This window comes from Pipistrellus hanaki, assembly GCF_964339955.1.
Source record: "Pipistrellus hanaki genome assembly, chromosome: 16".
Taxonomy (NCBI): Eukaryota; Metazoa; Chordata; class Mammalia; order Chiroptera; family Vespertilionidae; genus Pipistrellus; species Pipistrellus hanaki.
In genome coordinates this window covers 8,191,426-8,204,632 of record NC_140518.1, presented here as the reverse complement: position 1 = coordinate 8,204,632, position 13,207 = coordinate 8,191,426, and the positions used below count along the sequence as shown (strand labels likewise).

At 60.1% G+C, this 13,207-nt stretch overlaps 1 protein-coding gene across 2 annotated transcripts in view; it reads left to right on the top strand.

Moving 5' to 3' along the window:
• The window catches only part of LASP1 (LIM and SH3 protein 1), a 34,473-nt gene that overhangs the window by 15,462 nt on the left and 5,804 nt on the right, over positions 1-13,207 (top strand). For both annotated transcript variants that reach the window (XM_084862410.1, XM_084862411.1), the window contains exons 3-4: positions 2,351-2,435; positions 7,885-7,992. In XM_084862410.1, the coding sequence (XP_084718536.1) occupies positions 2,351-2,435; positions 7,885-7,992 (193 nt within the window). The remainder of the gene's footprint in view (positions 1-2,350; positions 2,436-7,884; positions 7,993-13,207) is intronic.

Below are 13,207 nucleotides of genomic sequence, written 5' to 3'. Positions count from 1 at the left end.
GCCCTCCCTCCCCCGGGAGCCGCGCAGGAATTTTGATGGCGTCCTCGGCTGTGGGTGGCCCTGGCCTCGTGGCACTGGGCCAAGCCCGGCGACTGGACCCACAGCCGCGGCCCCACACTCGTCCGCAGGCCGTGCCAGCTGCAGGCACCTGTGTTTACCCTCCGTCTCCTCTCTTTCCTCCCTCCGCCGGGCAGCTGCGGCCGGGCTGACCGGAGGCGGGAGCAGGGCTGGGACACGGCTTGGGGCTGGGACACGGCTTGGACCACGTAGGTCCACGGTGGTGAAACAGGGACTTGCCAGTCCCCCCAGCGAGCCCGTGGCAGGGCCAGCGTCCGGCACGGTGCCCCGTCCCCTCTGTTTCCCTCCAAACTCCAGGGAAGCCCCGTGTTCGCCGTGGCTCTGGTTCAGGGAGAGCTGCGGGTTTGGTGAGGACACAGGGCTGGAGGGTGCTCAGGCCCAGCTCTAGGGCGTGTCAGCCTGTGGGGTGGAACAGGCCTGTCAGGGGGCCATCCTCTTCCCGGGGACAGACAGCGGGGGATCCGGGACCTGCCTGCCGGGCGGCACAGCTGTGCCGGGTGTGGCCACCGGGGCTGAAACGGCCCCATCTCAGCTTCTGCTGGGAGAAGCCACCGCATTCCCTGAAGCAGTTGGGGCCCCTGCGGATCCCCACCGGCTTCACATTCCAGCGCTTCACACACACCACCGGGCTGGGACTGCCTCCCCCTTCGCTGGTGCGCTGGGACTTTGTGAGGCCCCAGGGCCGCAGTCAGCAAACTGCTCTTTGGCCCCTTGAGCCTGGCTCTTCCACAAAATACCACGGCCTGGGAGAGTCTATTTAAAAAAAAAAAATTTATATATATATATATATATATAAAATTGATTTTCTTACAGAGAGGAAGGGAGAGGGATAGAGACTTAGGGACATCGATGAGAGAGAAACATCGATCCGCTGCCTCCTGCACACCCCCACACTAGGGATGTGCCCGAAACCAAGGTACATGCCCTTGACCGGAACCAAACCTGGGACCCTTCAGCCGCAGGCTGAAGCTCTATCCACTGAGCCAAACCAGTTTCGGCTGGGTGAGTCTATTTTGAAGAAGTGGCGTCAGAAGAAGTTTAAGTTTAAAAAATTTAAATTTCTCTCAAAAGAGATCTCCATGGTTGTCCTGTTGATATTTGGCTCTGTGGACTAGTGCGTTTGCCCTCGTGGGCCGTAGGAGAGTTCTCGTCGCGGCCCAGTTCCAGGGCTTGCTGTGGTGTTGGTTTACTCAACAAGTATTTGTTGGGGACCAGGTACTATTCTAGGAGCTTGGGGCCGTCAATGACCAAAAGAGATAAAAACCACCCCTCACCTCACGGAGAAGTGGTGGAGGGAGGAGACAATAGCGGATGTGATAAGGAAGTTCATTATCACGGCACCTCAGTGCCCTGTGTCCCCGGGAGAGGAGGGGCTGGGCCGGTGGTCTGAGAGGCCCCTGCAGACTGGCTGCCAGGGCTTCCCCGGCTCCCGCCCCCTCCATGCCAGCCCTCTTTCTGGGGGACGGGCCTCCGGTCTGTCCGGTGCCTGGAGAGAGGAGGGTTTGGCTCAGCGTGCTGGGTCAGAGTGTCCGGGTGCCAGCATTGTGCCTTGTGCTACATTCTCCAACCTCTCTGAGCCTCCGTGCAGCCGTCTGTCCAGAGGGGGACAGCAGGGTGCGTGTGGGAATTGGGTGAACAGAGGCACTCATGCCTCTCGCACAGGTGAACATGGGCCGTGGTGGCAGTGTTACCTGTCACCCGAGGGTGGCCTCCTTTCTGGCATCAGGCTGACCTCTCACCTGTACTCCCTTAGGTTGGCCCTTGTTGGCCACTCTGGATGTGTGCACCTTCTCTCTCCCTGCCTCTTCCTCCTCCTCCAGGAAGCCCTCCTGGATATGCACGTCCCTTTCCCCTTCATTTCTGGCTCCGTATCCCTCCTGACCTTCCTCTCCTTCGTTGGCCTCCATTTCTGGTTTTAGCTGAAAGCTTCGTCCCGACCCCATCCTTATCTTCGCCCCGTGCTGGCCCAGCGCCCTTGACGTCCCTGGTTGGTAGACTCCTAAGGCATGGGTTATCCCCAAACAGGGGTGATCCGGAACCCTCAGGGTGCCCCTGTGACCGTTCTCCACGGCCCTCCGGCCACTCAGCCCGTTGTGCCTCCCAGGTCAGCGCAGGCTGAGTCTGAGCGGCCGGCCTCCCTCTGCGTGGCCGGCGGGCACTGGGCCCGCCCTGGGGCAGAGGCCAGGTCGGGAGAGAGTCGGGTCCGTGAGAAGCCCAGAGGCTCCCGCCCTTCCCCCAGAGTGACCTCCGCTTGTTCCTTCCTGTCCTGCAGACACTACCCCAAGCAGTCCTTCACCATGGTGGCCGACACCCCTGAGAACCTCCGCCTCAAGCAACAGAGCGAGCTCCAGAGTCAGGTGAGGGGCGGGCGGGGCCGGGCCTGGGGGAGGGGGGGGTGGGGGGGTGGGGTGGGGCTGTCGCAACCCCCGAGTTTGGCAAGGGCTCCTTCCCCTCGGGTTACTCAGGAGGCCCAGGTGCTGAAACGCTGGCCTGGCCCTGCCCCCAGCGCTGCACCCAGTTACTTCACATTTCCTGGCTGATCAAAGGAGGGGGAGAGCCTGCCCCCCTTCACCTGACATCGGTGTCTGATTCTTTCTGCTCTGGGGAATTTCACGTGGGGTCCCCGAAGCCCCCCTCCTCTAGGCAGCTGCTCCCCTCTTCTTCCTCCTCACTCACCCCCACCCTCAAAGGGGGACGCACTTCCCTGGGCTCATGCCGGCCTGAGAGGACACAGCCCAGCCTCTGCAGCCGTGTCCCCAGATCCTCTCTCATCATTGGTGTTTCCGTCTCTCTCCCTCTCCCTTCCTGTCTGAAATCAGTAAAAATATACTAAAAAATAAAGAGAGAGAGAGAGAGGCAGCCAGAACCCTCAGGAACCCGGGGGAAGACGTGTGGGCCCTGGGGGGCAGGGAGAGGCGCCGGCCGGAGGTGTGTGTGTGTGTGTATGTGTGTGTGTGTGTGTGTCTGTCTGTGTGTGTGTGTGTGTCTGTCTGTGTGTGTCTGTGTGTGTGGGTGTGTGACTGTGTGTGGGTGTGTGACTGTGTGTGTGTGTATGTGTGTGTGTGTGTCTGTCTGTCTGTCTGTCTGTGTGTGTGTCTGTCTGTCTGTGTGTCTGTGTGTGTGGGTGTGTGTGCACACTCAGGCTGAGGCAGGGGAGACACACACCTCCACACTCTCAGGAGGAGGAATTCACACCGCACTCATTCCCCAGCCTTTGTTGGTCTCACAGAAAGCTTGGCTACAGAGCTTTTTTTCTGTCCCTGGAATCCAATCCCCGAGGGGAACCCCGTGCTCCCCAGAGGCCCTCCTGAGTCATCTGGGCTCCGGGCCTCCTGACTCTCGGGCAGGCTGGGGCAATCTTGAGAACCGCCCTCCCTCTGCGGTGGGTCCTCCCGGAGAGCCAGGCCCCGACCTCCTCTGATCCTCACCACCAGCTGGTGGAGGGACTCCTGCCGTCCCCATTGCACAGATGGGAACACCGAGGTCTGGAGAGGCCGTGCTACTTGCACAGACTCAGATTTCAAGCTCTTTGCGCAGGGCAGTTCCGTAGCCTGCTGTGGCCCCCAGCCCCGTGCTCTCCGCCCGCAGGACACACCGGAAGGGACTGGGGTCTTGTTAGATGCACCCGAGGGGCTGGATGGGGCCAGGAATCTGTGTTTTGGCCGCTCTGGTGCTTCAGGTGAAAGCTTTTGGTCTCACAGACAATTTGAGAGGCTTAGAGCTGGGCTGGGGCTCAGGTGGAGCTGAGGGACCTGAGCTCACCGTCTGTCTTTAGCAGGTCGGGCGGGCGGGAGCCCTGGGCCTTGGGAGCACAGCTCTAACCTATAGTTGGGCTCCTGAGAGGCTGGGGCTGGGGCTGGGGAGGCAGAGGGTGGAGAAAGGCCCTGCCCTCTTTGCAGGCCCCTCCCCTTCCCCCAGCTGTGTGGTGGGGGCTGGCTGCTGCCTCCCCTGTTTTGTGTTTTTCTTTCCTGGGACAGCAAACCCCAGTTGCCTGCAGGTCGGGGCTGGGCCCGCTGCTCTGAGGCTGGAAGGGCTGAGCCGGCCTGGCCGGGGTGTGACAGGCCTGGTTCCTGTGGCCGCGGTGGGGGCAGGGCCTGCGCTGGCTGCCTGCGTCTGGCGGGAAGGGAAGTGGGAGCCTCTGCCCCACCCCACGGGGCATCAGCTGGGCTCTCTCCGGGCCCTTCCTGGGCTGGCATCTGAGTGTCTCACCCTCCCCTGTCTCCGGGAAGCTGCCTGTGCTATTTCGACTCTGTTTTCCCGTCTCCAGATCGGCTCCCCAGATGGCTCTTTGGGTGCCTGGGACACCTGGAGCCTTCCCTGCGGGGGGGAGCCCCAGAGCCGGCCGGAAATGGCCCTCTGGGTGGTCCAGGCAGGCTGGGCGGAGGCAGGAGCTGGCAGCTCTCCCACCACCCACCCCAGGCTGAAGGGAGGCGGCATCTTTGGGGTGGGGCTGAGCTGGGGGTGTCGTGTGGCCCCCTGAGCCCAGGCAGAAGTGCAAAGAGAAGGTCTCTCTCATTTCCCCCTCACTGTCATACCTCCAGGCTGCAGTCCAGCCTGGGACTGGCCCAGGGGGACAGGGGCGCCCAGGCCCGCCCTGGAGCAGGGTCCCTACTCCCTTCTGTGGATCTAGTGGCCTCACATAGCATATCTGTGTCCTGAGCCGATGGCCAGAGGTGAAATCCCGGATGGATGTCCCTCTGTTAGCTACTGAGACCCTGGGCAAGTAAAGAGTTCCTGCCTGAGTGCCTCATCTGTAAAACGGGGGTCAGTGGTCTCTCTCCAGAGGTTGCTGTGAGGATGCTGGTCTACAGCAGGCCTCTGGAACAGTTTCTGGTATGCAGTCAGCGCTCAGTAGCTGTTTGCATCCCTATTGTCCTGGGGAGGAGGGGGAATGGAACTCGGGCGTGATGCGTCCGAGGCACAGACAGTGACCTGCTGACCGCCCCCAGCACCGACCTTTCTCACCAGGTCTCCCCCCCTCGGTGTGTGTCCGATCTCAAATCTGACTTTTTTTAAAAATTTTTTTAAAATATATTTTATTGATTTTTCACAGAGAGGAAGGGAGAGGGATAGAGAGCTAGAAACATCAATGAGAGAGGTGCATCGATCAGCTGCCTCCTGCACTCCCCTCACCGGGAATGTGCCCGCAACCGAGGCACATGCCCTTGACTGGAATCGAACCTGGGACCCTTCAGTCCACAGGCCGACACTCTATCCACTGAGCCAGACTGGTTTCAGCAGCTAACTCGCCTCTGGAGAGGGGACTGACTTGCCCAGGGACACGCAGCAGAGGGGTGCTGAGCCCCGGCCCCACCTTTTCTCGGCGTGGACACCCTCCCAGCCGGCCCTCTCTGCCCCTGTGCCAGGAGTCAATGAGTTACCCCTCCCCGGCGGGGCGGCGAGGCAGCTCCCGGGCCTGGGAACTCGCTGATGTCACCACAGTGTCGCCATGGCAATGACTCCCCTGGACGAGGGGCCTGGGCCCGGCCAGGAAGTAGAGGAAGGATGGGGAACTGGCTTTGACAAAGCGCTTTCACAACCGCCCTTATCGGCGTGTGGCGGCCCGCCGCGCCTCCGCCGTGTGTTGGCGGCTGTGGAGCAACTGTCTGCCATCTGCACCCCGGATCGGGGCGGGCGGGGTTACTGTCCCCTTTCACAGATTTGTAAACCGAGGCCCAGAAGGTTACGTCATTTGCCCAAGGCCACTTGGCAGATGGAGACGGAGCCTGTGCTGGTTCTGGCTCCCTCTGGCACTTTGCCTGGGGGGTAGGAACCCCCCTCCCCCGCCCCCCGACTCCCCAGGATTCCTAGGAAAACCCTTTTACAGGCGAGGAAACCAAAGCCAGAGGCCTTGCGTGTGGGGCTTCTGTATCCAGAGCTGCACTGTCTGGCTCTCAGTGCCTTACCCGCCCTCTGCCGCCTTCTCAGAGGGTTCCCCTCCCCACCCCCACTAAGAGGCGCCATGCTGGCCCAGGGCTTCCGGGTGGGCTGAGGCTGGCAGCTCAGGGCCCGCGGGCTGGGCCGGTACCTTTGTCATTGCTCATTGCTCTGCCCCTGCCTTTGTTTTCGGTCTGGATGGAAACAAAGGGATTTCTGGGACCTTTTGGGAAGAAGCCCGTGGACGGATGTGCTGGAGCGCCAGGGGGCAAACCAGGACGCCTGACCTGGGGGGGGGGGCAGGCAGGGTGCAGAGGAACTGACAGGTGTGGCCGAGGCTGCAAACACGTGTGTGGTCGGCTGGGTCCTAGTGCAGCTCGGCTCGGTGGCCGGATGATCCCCTGCCTGGGAGCTGCCTGGGAGTCCTGGGCCCCGTGTCCCGGGCTGACCTTCCAGGACAGGGCAGCCCCGGGAGGAAGTCCGGGCAGCTGGTGGGGTTCGGAGCAGCTGGCTGCCGAGGGGCACAGGGCAGTCCCTGGACGCCGAGGAGCAGTGCTCGCGGGCGCCCTGGGCACTGCCAGCCTCCGTCCTGCTCTTCAGAGCCCCCAGGGGAGGACACGGGACGCCTCCTTATTATTTTAATGCCGTGGGCGTCTGGGAAGTCCTCTGCCGGCTGACCTGAGTCCCTCTCTCTGGGGGTCCGTGGGGCTCTTCCGCAGAGCCTGGCGCCCTGTGGTGAGGTGCTGTCTGTCCCCCGACAGCTCCATCCTCCCCGCGGCGCTGACCTCAGGGCCCGGCTCCCGGGAGCCGCCAGAGCCTCTCAAAGGCTCATTGATGAGTCTTCAGTGGCTGTCTCCCTGCTCTCCTTTCCGGGCACCGACTCTGCCCCTGGCACAGCCCTCACTTCACGGGTCACTCAGAGGCTCCCCGGGCTCTGGGCGGGCAGGGCACGTCCTGGCGAGGGCGAGGGCGAGGGCGAGGGCCGGGGCCGGCCGGGAGCTCCGGGAGGAGCCTTCTTCCCATAGCCCTCTGGCAGGATGGGCGGGCGGCCGGTCAGGAGTCCGGCGTCAGGCGGATGAGGCTTTGTTTGCATTTGGTGGCTCTGGACTTCTGCTGCTGGGCTGTGTGACTTTGGGCATGGACTGTGTGTCCCTGTGGCTCAGCTTCCTGACTTAAAACGGAGCTAATAGCCCTGGCCAGTGTTTCTCAGTGGTTAGAACATCACCCATGCACTTTTTAAAATTATTATTAATATATTTTATTGATTTTTTTACAGAGAGGAAGGGAGAGAGATACAGAGCTAGAAACGTCAATGAGAGAGAAACATTGACCAGCTGCCTCTTGCACACCCCCCGCAACCAACGTACATGCCCCTGACCGGAATCGAACCTGGGACCTTTCAGTCCGCAGACCGATGCTCTACCACTGAGCCAAACTGGTTTTGGCTCGCCCATGCACTGTAGCATGGATTGGTGGTTTGATTCCTGGTCAAGGGCATGTACCTGGGTACTGCAAACCACCGCCTGGAACACGCGTCTCTCACATCAATGTTTCTCTCTCCTTCCCTCCCTTTGCTCTCTAAAAGTCGATGGAAAAAAAATATCCTCGGGTGAGGATTAACAACAACAACAAACATGGAGCTAATAATAGTACATGGTGAGGTTTAAGTGAGGCGGTTCGTGGAAGGCGCTCGGCACTCAGAATGCACTGAATATGTATTGACGGATTATCGTTCTCATTTTAACATTTTCCAGTTAAGACTCTGCTTTGAGTTGGGAAGTGGGGGTGGATGTCACTCCAGGGGGGTTCTGGTCCGGATCTCCCTCCGAGCTGGTTGCCAGCTCAGGTGGCCACGGGCTGGCCCCTTTCTCCCCCGCCCCCCCCCCCCCCCCGAACTTGACGCGAGCCCGTCTCCCGTCCGGCCTGCAGGTGCGCTACAAGGAGGAGTTCGAGAAGAACAAGGGCAAGGGCTTCAGCGTGGTGGCCGACACCCCGGAGCTGCAGCGGATCAAGAAGACCCAGGACCAGATCAGTAACGTAAGCGCCCTGCCCCTGCCCCGTGGGGCGCACCGCCCGCCGCCCCTCCCCGGCCGCGTCCCCTCCGGGCGGGCAGACAGGAGCGGGCCCTTGGGCGGGCTGCTGGCGGCTGCTGGGCCGGAGGGAGAGGAAGGGGAGGGTTTGGGGTATAGAGACCTTTTCTCTGTGTCCCCCAGACGCTCCCTCCGCCCACGGAGCAGAAATGGACTGTACTTGGAGGCCTATGTTTAGCTCCGTCACACCCTCCCTGTGGGTTGCTCCTGGCCGGTGGGTGTTAGGGTCCAGAGTGGCTGCTTTGTCTGAGCGCAAAGGTCAGGACTTCAGAGCGGGTGGCAGGGCGGGGAGGGGCCGGCCGCCCGTCTGCCTTGGGTGCTGACACTGCAGTCATTTCCGCCCGCCCTCCGCTTCCTCCCCCTCCGCGGCTTGCTCTTCCTTCCTGTGTAAAAACCCCAGCCAGCGGCCTGCGGGCCCTGCACCCCGGCCCGGCCCTCCGGGGCCCAGGACGGTCAGCAGTCTGTGCTGTGGCCGGGCGGGGAGTGGAGCGGGGGCGGAGGATGGCCGGGCCCCCTGGGGCCTGTGGCCAGGGACCAGGCCTTCGCTTCCTGCGTGGCTGAGCCGTAGACCTGCAGCCGGTGCGGCTGAGGGCTGTGGGGAGGCTGTCTCGGGGGCTTCGGGCACTGGGGTTGGGACGCACTGTGAGCCTCCGCTCGGGGTCGGGGCTGCGGCCCTGTGCACGGGGCGTTGGGGCACAGAGCTGCAGGAAGTGCCCGGTCCGCTGGGCCAGGCGATCCTGCACATGAAGGACTGGGCAGGTGGCTGTCTGCCTGTCTGGAGCGGGCAGGGGTCGGCGGGCTGCCTGTGTCCCTCTGGGCTGAGGGGCTGGAGGTAGAGGCAGTGGAGGACCTGGGTGTCAGGCAGCCCAGCCGGCACCCAGCCCTGGGCTCCATCCCTGTCCCCCGGCCGCTCTGTCAGGACGCACTCAGAGCTCGGCTGGGCTCCGGCAGGGGCTCAGGTGGCTTCCAGGAGCCGGGGCCCGCGCCTCGAGGAACAGTCGTACCCATGACCCCGGCTTGCAAACTCCGACTGCAAACTACGCCTGGAACACATCTCACACCGCGACCCCTTCCCCACACCGGCCTGCTTGTTTATTTAGAGGGAAAACAGAATCGAAACGGTCATGAGAGGGTCCTCCCTGCGGGAGCGCACTCCGGTATTTTCTGTTGTGTTTAGTAAAGATGCCAGTGGCAGGCTTCACGGAATGGCTTCCGCACGAGGTCGCTGACCTGCATCGGAAATGGGAGGCTTGGGGAGAAGGAGCGCTCCCTTGGGAAGGAGGCGTGCCTCCCGGGGCCCGAGCCCATGTCCTCCCCCCGGAAACCTGGCTCAGGTGCTTCTTACTGGTCAGGGCCGGGCCAGAGGGAAAGAAGAGGGAGAGCGCGCACCAGGGGAGGGCTGGAGGGAGGTGTGAGGGGGGAAATAACGGGGAAGAGAAGAGCAGGGATGGCTCACAAAGGTGGGATCTTTTTTTTTTTTTTAATGATAAATTTTATCTTATATGTTCTTTTCTTTTAAAATATATTTTTATTGATTTTTGAGAGGAAGTTAGAAGGAGAGAGAAACATCCATAATGAGAGAGGCTCATTGATCCATTGGCTGCCTCCTGCACGTCCATCGTTTGGGGATGGAGCCCGCAACCCGGCATGTGCCCTGAATGGGAATCGAACCCTGAACTCCTGGTTCATAGGTTGACACTCAACGACTGAGCCATGCCGCCGGGCAAAGCTGGAATCTTAACTTTTTTTTTTTTTTTTTTAATATATCTTTATGGATTTCAGAGAAGAAATGTGATGAGAGAGAATCTGGTTGGCTGCCTCCTGTGTGTCCCCTACTGGGGATCAAGCCCACAACCCAGGCATGTGCCCTTGGGACCAGTTGGGGCTGGAATCTTGACTCTTAAGCCTCTGGCTTTTCATTGTGAAGACTCTTGTCCCCTGCCTATAACCCTAATCTCCGAATACCTCCTTCACTCATTGCTTCTAGCCTGTGGGTTTGAGCCAGGGGTGTGTGTGTGTGTGTGTGTGTGTGGTAGTGGGGTGGGTGATGACAAGCAAGCCCAGTCATTTCTGCCTCCCTTTCTGGAAGGCTTCCAGAATATTCCACATCTAGACTATGGTACCCGCTCTTCGCTCTTCTTCCCTCCCCCACTCACCAGTTCTTAGAGGTGTTACTGCCCCCCCCCCCCCCCCCCCAGTCCTGGAAATAGAACTCAGTGCGGCCAGGACATTCACACCTAAGCAGATAGCGATCTTATCATTAACCACGGGCTGCAATTAGCTGATTGTCCCCTGCTCTGAGAGGAGGTGAAGTGAGCCTGACCTGGTTCTGCCTTTGCAGCGTTAGCAGCCACAGAGCTGTCTGGAAGGCTTGGTGTTGGTGAATGCAATGAGAGTCTGTCAAATGTGGCCTCCCACCAACCGTTCTAGAATCACCTGGGAAGGTTTATTGAAAATGCAGCTCGCAGCCCTCCTCCTCAGTCTGCCTGAATCAGCCTCTAGGGGTGGGACCCAGGGACCAGCGTTTAAGAAAATCCTTCCTGGAGGATTTTTTTTTCCCCATTGATTTTTGGAGAGGGAGGGGGGGGGGGAAACATGTTGATGTGAAAGAAACACATCGATTGGTTGTCTCCCAAACACACCCCAACACACTGTGAGCCTCCACCCGCATTGGCGGGAATTGAGGATCTGATGTTGGGACTGGATTCTGACTCACCCACCGTTGAACCATCTCTTGAGCCTTGGCTCCCTCATCTGTAAAGCGGGGATGATAAAACACATTTTTTCTTGGACTGGCTGAGAAAAGAGGGCGAATAAAGCATCTGAGGACACAAACTAGGCCCTTAACCAACGGGAGGTGCTGCAAAAATAGGCCCCGGCTGGTGAGCGGATTGTTCCGTTCAGAGCCGGTGCTCCCTGGCTGCCGATGCAGAGTCATGTGAGGGCAGCGTGTGGAGTCAGACCTTCGGTTTCCCCGCAGTCGGGAGAGCAGGGGGCTCGGGAAAACCCCCAAATATCGCCCAGCAGAGAAAGTGTCTTTTCTTGAGTTTTGGGACGGACCCTCCGTTAGTCATCCTGCCGGCCTGGCTCGCGGGGCCTGGTCAGTGGGCAGGGTCCTTAGGCCCGGGCCCTCCACCCACGTTCGTTTGGATGCCGTGGGCACGGTCAGAGCCTGGGGTCTTTCCGCGGGGGCCCCGGGCGGTTCCTAAACTGGAGCTCTGCTGGCGTTCCTGGACTTAAGGGGTTTCCATTTGGGGCTCTTAGAGGATCACACTTTGCTGAGCTTGGAGCAGCATCGGCCAGGCCCTGGGAGTCTGGAAAATGTCTCTCTTCCTTTCGGATGTGCGAGCACCCTTTCGTGTGCCTATTTGGTTCTCATACCATTAGGTCGGTCAGCAAAACGGCGAGCTCCGTCTCCTCCTTTGCTGGGGAGGGAGAGGAGGCTGGGAGCACTGGCCTGACTGTTACCCGGGAGGCCCAGGCACAGGGGAGCGGCCTCGCTCTTCTCACCGTCCCTCCTCCGTCCGCCTCTCCCGAGCTCGCCTGCCTGCTGCTCTCTGCTCCTCCCCCTCAGGGATAGGCCCGGCCTATTCTTTTTTTTATTTTTATTTTTTTAAAAAGTATGTTTTATTGATTTTTTACAGAGAGGAAGTGAGAGAGATAGAGTAAGAAACAACGAGAGAGTCATCGACCAGCTGCCTCTTGCACGCCCCCTACTGGGGATGTGCCCGCAACCAAGGTACATGCCCCTGACCGGAATCGAACCTGGCATCCTTGAGTTCACATGCCGACACTCTATCCACTGAGCCAAACCGGTTAGGGCAACTCAGCCTATTTTACCATTTGGGGGGGGTCCCTGCTGGGGCAGGAAGAGGGGGGGGTGGCTCTGACCCAAACCCCTAAGAGAGGCTCTCTCTGCCTTCTGACTGGACCCATCCTGAGCTTTGATGGTGCCAGCTGGTCCTTGGAGCCAGCAGGAGGATGTAGGTGTGCCCAATGGGCCACACCCTCGAACCTTTAGCCCATACTTTCCGTGTTTGTAAAACGATTAGCCCAGTTACTAATGCGTTAGCCCCGCCCAGCCTAGTACTAACTCTTGCCCTGTGGGAGTGGGTGGGCAGAGGGGACTCCGGGGGCTGGGCAGCTCGTCAGGCCTTGGCCAGGGGTTCCAGGGTGCAGGTTCACAGGCTGTGCCCCGCTCCTTGCCCATTTCTCAGGCAGCCCATTTTCTTGTCTTTAAAAGAAAAGAAAAAAATTTTTTTTAAATTAATTTCAGAGAGGAAGAGCGAGGGAGAGAGAGAGAGAGAAACATTAATATGAGAGAGAATCTTTGATTGGCTGCCTCCTGTAAGCCCCTCACTGGTGGTCAAGCCCCCAACCCAGGCATGTGCCCTGACTGGGAATCGAACCCGCGATCTCCTGGTTATTTGGTTGAGGCTCAAATCACTGAGCCACACCGGCGGGGCTGCCGCCTCATTCTCCACTGAGAGAATCACAGGGAGGATCCGGGTGGACAGGAAGTGAGAACCAGCTTCTAGACAGATGGTCAGAGGCCCGGAGAGAGTGCAGGGCCCGGGCCTGTCTGGGATGGGACCAGCTTTTCTCAGCGCCCTGCTTTCTGAGCGTCCTTGGGGGTGAGGGGGGCGGGTCTGTGTCTCTCTGTCCCACTTCCTCCCCCACACCCAGGCCAGCCCAGCACTCAGACCGTGGGCCCTAGCACCCTCCCTGGCTGTCCTCCCCACACGTTTCCTCTCTGACAAGCTCACAGCCGGGGGCTGCCCGTGGGTGTGGGCAGCGTGCCCGAGAGCCCAGGGAGAGAAAAAGCCCTCAACGCCCGGCTCCTGCTCTTTCTCATCTCACACCTGGTTTTATTCTTATTTTCCTGTGTACGTTTTATATTCTACTTTACATATCTGTGAACGGGTACTTGTATTTAATTTATAAAACACGTGATTTGGGAGGATTGTGCTAAAACCTGTTACATGCTGCAGCCCAAGGATTTGGGCACTCGGGGTCTGCAGGCTTCTCCCGTCCGGGGCCAGAGGGCAAAGACGCGGCTCTGTGGGCCGTTTGCTTCTGCCCAGCTGCTCCGCTCTGAGCGACCGCGCGGAAGCCGCTGCAGATAACAGGGAAACGAGTGGGCGTGGCTGTGTCAATAAAGC